This window comes from Astatotilapia calliptera, chromosome 20, assembly GCF_900246225.1.
Source record: "Astatotilapia calliptera chromosome 20, fAstCal1.2, whole genome shotgun sequence".
Taxonomy (NCBI): domain Eukaryota; kingdom Metazoa; phylum Chordata; class Actinopteri; order Cichliformes; family Cichlidae; genus Astatotilapia; species Astatotilapia calliptera.
Window position 1 is genome coordinate 21,576,771 of NC_039321.1, and position 6,474 is coordinate 21,583,244.

General features: G+C 44.5%; 1 protein-coding gene across 1 annotated transcript; it reads left to right on the forward strand.

The window, feature by feature from the left end:
* Positions 1 to 2,652, forward strand: LOC113013553 (transmembrane protein 26). The gene is made up of 3 exons (XM_026154559.1): positions 1 to 362; positions 1,276 to 1,420; positions 1,918 to 2,652. The coding sequence occupies exons 1-3, from the start codon at positions 169 to 171 to the stop codon at positions 2,650 to 2,652; spliced, it is 1,074 nt and encodes a 357-aa protein (XP_026010344.1). The 5' UTR covers positions 1 to 168.
* The last annotated feature ends 3,822 nt before the right edge of the window (positions 2,653 to 6,474 follow it).

Here is a 6,474-nt window from a genome sequence, read left to right on the forward strand (position 1 = left end):
TTCAGAAAACCTAATGATGTATAATAAATGTAATAAATAACAACGTGTGAAGGGAGTGCGGAAAAAATACGATATTCATTGTCTAGTAATATTCAAATGTACATATGATAATAAAGTCACTTCTGTGCTTCTAAAGTGATCTTCTCTGCAGGTTTTCTCTGGTGCACCATGTGTCGCCTCCTGAATGTCTTGCTGGCCTTGCTGAGCCGCTTCCTATTTGCTGTCCACGGGGTGGTGACGGTGTGGCGAGTTGTAGCTGTTAAAGAGGAGCCGCTCTATTGGCTGCTGCTGACAGGCGTGGCTCTGTTGGGTGTGGAAATGGCCATCACTCTGAAATGCACCCGTAATGCAGAGTGGAAATGGTAAAACACATTTGACATGATTTTCCTTTCTGCATAACACACTGAGGCTCAGTCAATTTTAAGCCAGATGTTAGCCCTCTGCTTCTTCCTAAATAATAACAATAATAATACATTTTAATTTGTGGGCACCTTTCTAAAACCCAAGGTCACTGTACAAAGCACAGAACAGATTTGGGAGGATGGGGAGTGAGATGCAGGCAGACTTTATAAACCTGTTTGGTGTTAGGGAGTAAATAACTCCTAAACTTGTAGCTGCAAACTCTTTACAACCCATCTGCCCGAGGCGGCTTTTGTAAAGGCCTGCGATATTCTGTGCCACTAAATTCTCTCTTATCATCCGCAGCTCTTTCTCTCTTTCACTGTCCATCAAAGACAAACATATTCCTCTGCTGTATTACTGCTGTCTTTCACTGAACTGTATTATGAGCCTACCATCACATCAATGTCACAGCCTCTCCTATCCACTCACGGAGTAAATGTCTCCTTCTGGCTCGACTCATTTTTGACCAACAAGCTTTTTTTTTTTTTTTTTAAAGAAAGAAAGAAAGAAAGGAAAAAAAAAAACATCAACCGACTTCAAATGGATATGAGCATTTAGTGTCACACCTCATTCAACACCAAGCTATGTCTTATTCAAAAGCTCACGAACTGAACATCGTCAGATGCGAGCTTTCTTCGGGCCTCTCTCTTTCTCACTGAGTCTTACTTTGAAGTTCTGTCCTCATGGAGAAGGCTTTGCACTGTCAAGTGGGATTTGCATATATGATGAGAATAATTGCCTGTCTGAAATTCGATGCTTCCTATGGGGAAAAAGGGACTCTTTCTTCTTTAGTGGGTGGCAAAAAAAGAAGAAGCAAATTTCTATAAATAACCTAACCCCCTCTTTCCCTCTCCTTTGGTGATCCTCTTTTAGGTTCTCCCCCATGGTTTTCCTGTACCTCAGTACTGTCATCCCGTCCATTTGGTTTCTGGAGCTGAGCCTGCTACAGTCCAAGCTGCCTTTCAACAATTCCTCGGGCCATGAGCTTCATTTGCTGGCTCACATCCCGATCTCAGCGGTAGGCGTCCCACCAACAAAACTGCCCTGCCTGCCTCAACCCTCCACGCAGCCACATTAAAGCAACACCTGATATCAGATAAGATTTAAATCTAGCAAGGGGGTGGATAAACTATTAGTTGCAGGAAATGTGTAATAGACACACAGAGATGAAGTCCAGATAGGCTCCTGCTTGAAAAATTCTTAGATCTCTTCCCTTGTGAGATGGTCTTAGTGAAATTTCTTTCATGTAGGATTTGGGAGCTTTTTGCCCCATGGCTGTACTCAAGGCTGGGTGGCAGCTTTTGAAACGTGAAGATCTTCCTGTTTTGGGAATATTGTAGAATATCAAGGGGGAGGGTGGGTGCTTTCAGGATAAACGTAATGAACCTTGACACAAAACAGTCGACTTATATTAAAAACAGAGAGGAGATGGCTGGTTTATTTGATTATTCATTAACACTGAACCCTTGCAAACACTTTCAACATGACTAGACTTCCACTGTTTTATTTATCCAGGGGATTAAGGATCTGGACCCAGAGAACTGGGTAGCTGGCCTGGAGCAAACCATGCTGATAGTCTTGGTTCTGGGTCGCTGGCTCATGCCCAAGGGGGACATGTCACGTGACCAACTCTCACAGCTTCTCATGGTGAATGTGGGACTGGGTGCTGACATCCTGGACATCTTCGACACCTTCAAGGAGCCCGAAGTCAAAACCAACCAGGCAGTTGTCATCATCGGCTTGGCCCTGTTCTCTTGGGCGCTCATGCAGTTTCCTCTGGTTCTCACTCAGACACGACCCCCAAAGGCGGGGCCTTCTCAAGACAGCAAGGGTGGTCCCTTCTGCTGCTCCAGGGCTCCACCCTCATTCACCTCCTGCTGCTCCAGCGAAGTCTGGAGCTTGCTGCTCACAGTGGGACTCCAAGATGGCCCGTTCCTGCTCTACCGGTTCTACCTCATGGTGCAAGAGCAGGTGCTCAACCAGCTGATGATTTTCTTCACCTGCAAGAATATCCTCATTGTTCTTTTGGAGCTCTACAGAATATTTGTGGTGCAGTGTGAGCAGCAGGTATCTGGGCTGGAGAGATGCACTGCTCTGGTGCTCCAGTGTCAAGCACATGGGGGCAGCAGGGAGGAGGAGGAGGTGGAAGAAGAAGTGGGTAAAGACGAATGTTGGGAAGAGCAGAGCTGTCATATAGACATGAAGAAGGGGACCGAGAGGGAGGAAGATCAGAAAGGTGTCCAGGTATAGAAAGGCTCAAAATGCCGTGAGGCATGACTCCGGCCCCCAGGAGGGAGGGAATAGCTTTCACCAAGAATGAAGTCTAAACCCATCTGCCATCTCTTACATCTCAGCCTCGTTTAGAGACAGTCTCAGCTCTCTGGAGGTTCAGCGACTAGAAACAGAGCACAAGAAAAGAGAGTAAGTCCCCATTGAAAAGATCAGAGATGAATTTATGCAACTCCCTTTGATAAAAGTGGTGTTTCCATCACGGGAGTTTTCTCTGCTCGAGAAAATCAGTTCCAAAGAACTGTCAATCTCTTTAATAGTATGAAGCAAATAACAAGGTAGCTGAAACAAAATAAATACATCGGGGAACTTTACACTTCAACAAACTGGTCTCAATAAACAAGAGCTTAGTATATGGAATAGTATGACTGCATCATAATATGTCCTTGTGTTTTTAACCAAATAAGGTTGGTAATCATGGCATTCGATGTTCTATGTAATAATTTTTTTTTTTTAATTTGATGATGTGTCTTTTCTTGCTGGTGGATGAGCATTTTCTAATAAAGATATATGAGGAAAGCACAGTGCTGTTTGTTTTGTTCTGCTCGCCATGAGATGGCAGTGTTGCCAAGTCAACCAAGGCACAGCAAGCATCTGCTTTGTTTACTTGACTGTAACATACATGCTATAGTTACACAGAGGGAAAAAAAAACCAAAACAGTGAGACAGCAACACCACAGCAGCATCAGCAGCAGCGGCAGGAGGCATTTGTCTGGTTTTGGTATAATATCGTCTTCTTTGAGTCTCTCTGTAGGGCTCGATGGTGGCAGGACTGCACGTGATGAATGAATTAGAAAGATGTAGGCACCTTCGGGCAGCGGGCTTGTACTTAATAGTCAAATGCAGTCGATGTGGAGACGTTTCATAAAGAGTGAAGAGGCTTGCTTCACTTTTCAAGGTTTCATTTTCCTCTTGAGCACAATCAGACCATGGAAGTCTGTTTGAGAGCTTGGCGCATTTTTATTATGTCTGAAAAAGCACACTCGTGATTATGTGGGAGTTGTTTGAGTTCAACATGATTTGCTCTCGCCTTCTCTCTATACAGAGAGATGGAAGGTGCTTTTGAGATATTGCTCCACAGCCCACAAAAGAGAGACTGCTCTTTGAGAGCCTAAAAGGACAATGAAATGTTTGAGCTGAAGCCCAGAGTCTCAAGGTTTTCGAGCCACTTCAAGCTGGGGGGTTGACGGTGGTGGTAGGGGGGGATAAACAGCTGCACCCCTCCCCTCCTCACCCCCCCAAACCTCCCATTCAGACATTGCCTCTCCTGTGGAACGAGGTCCGTGATGACCCTCTCACTCCGCTCCTGCAACGCTGTGTTGCGCAGGTTGAGAATGAAGAGCGGCTGTGGCATAGAGTGGCAATTCAATCAGAGGCCTTTCCAGCACATGCCCCGTATCTGTTTTTCATCAAATTGCTGCACTTCACCTGGCCTCCAAGGTGATGATAGGAGCTGTTGGGGCTCTGGACGAGTTGGGACTCTTTGTTTTCAACGAGCTCTCGATGAAAGAGCGACAGAACCGTGAAGTGCTGGAGGAGAGTGGAAGAGAGCATTTGAGTGTTTTCCTCCCTCTGTTGTCCAATGCATAGATTATGAGGAAAGATTCCCTAAAACGATGACTGTGGGCCACCTCTGGAGGACTTCCTGTAGAGCGCTGCCGTATTTCCTCTGTGGCAGCGCTTCGGTTCAAAATATCAAAGGCAGAGTCGACTTTTAAGAGAAAAGAAGAGAAAATAATAATAGAAAGTTCCCACTGGGATGTTAATTCTGCCATTTATGCTTTCTAGTACTAGATAATGCCCGGTGTACGAAGTCACTCCCAGGCAAATGACATCACACAGAGCCAATGGGAGGGTGCCGCTCGTCCTAAGCACCTGAGTTTGGGGAGAATCCGATATTCCTGTGACAGCTTGATGTGGGCAATACAATAGGGTGATGAAAGCTTGGTTGTGATGAGAGTCCTTTTCCTCTTCAGATTAACTGCATGCTTTAACAAGATTGTGTGGGTGTGTGGGAGGATGGGGATGTCAGCTGATCCACGGGCTGCCCTACATAGATAGAGAGCGAGGAAGCGAGCGTGGCAACTCAAAGCCTGCGACTCCACTGCACATGGATGTATTTTTTTTTTCAATTCAGCCCTTGCAAGCATTTAACTGTGTCCTGTTCACATGGGAAAAATGGGTGATGCACGTGGAATTCTTTGATTACATCCTTTCATCAGGTCTTTGCATGCTTTATATTTTCCCTTTAAGTCCTTTAAACTTACTTATATGATCATATTTCTGAGGACAAAGCGAAATGACTGATCGCTGACAACATATCATTTGGTGGAGTGATGGGCGTATTACTCACACCGAAGGTACTCAACCAGCGTTCGAGCACTAAAGCATTGTTGCTCTTATAAGCTCAGACTCACGTAATCAATGCAACTACCTGCTTTTACTTATTTATTCTGCAGAGGCAGGGACAAGGTTAAAATGAGCAAAGAGTTCAATGCGCACAATGTGGTAAGTTGTTACACCTTTTACCCCATTTTATCAGGATTTCTCTATTTTTCCTTAAAAAATGGTATTGATAGGTCTACCACAACATGAAGGCTGCACAAGTTCCACTGAAAAGGGAGAAACAGAGCGAGGAACAAGCGAGGCAGAGGCAAAGCCAGAGAGAAATTCACTCAACTTGAACAGGTGCATTTCCCATGACAGCGCCGAGCTTTCTCACCACATGCCACAATCTCCCTGTTTTGTGTCAACTAATCAGGAAGTCCAAACACGCCAAGGTTTGCCTCATCAGCCTCCAATCCTACAGATAAACCCGTCAAAATGCCACTGAAATGTTACAGCGAGACAAGGAAGAGTGAAAACAAAAGGCAAACTTCAAATGAACTCCCCCCAACTTTTTGACAGGTGGCTGAGGAGTCGGCTGACACTGCCTCGTGCACCACCGCCGATGGAAATTAATGAGCTTTACTTTGCTGTTTGTGGATCGGGGATGTTTGTCTTGTTTCCACATGGTGTAGGATTTTAAGATTGAATCAGCAGTGTGGCACAGAGGTAACATGCAGGTCTAATTTATGACAAATCGGTAACTTCACCATTTCTGCCTTATCATCCCTTCCCGATCCAGTGGAGATTAACATATTAATGCTGTTAATTATTAAGAACAGATGGTCTAGTAATAATAAAGCAATTAAACTTCTCCAGCGCAAAGAAACAGACACTAGATTCAATGAAATTGGTCATCGAGCTGTGGTAAACAACGTAATTGACAGCACGGTGGCTTTCTGTGGAGAGTGCACACCATAGATCAGCAGTCTGTGGGGCCCACATTGACTGGACACCAATAAGATTACATTTACCCTGAAACACAAATAACAATTAAAACGCTAACAAGGCACTAAACACGGCAATTAACACCTGCTGGATGAAGAACAATGACAGCCAGAAATGGAAAACTTTGTGATTTGCTACATCAGTGGTTTAAGTCTGGTGATTTTTCCATATCTAACCTTATTTTTTTTAACATTAGAATGAGACCAACAACACTATGCAAACAGTAATTACTTCTTGAATCACACACCATCCCTGATCTCCTTCTTAAGAGGCTTTGCAGTACTATAACTTCATTATAACAGCTCCTGACTACAGCTAGGTCAAAAAACCCTATTAAAGCTTCACAAGTGTTGTTTACTGATTAGCTAGTCTGACATCACACTGAAATGGCATTGCATCACACTCCTTTTCTACCTTGTGACACAACTGATTTCCTACTAGAGCCCAAGG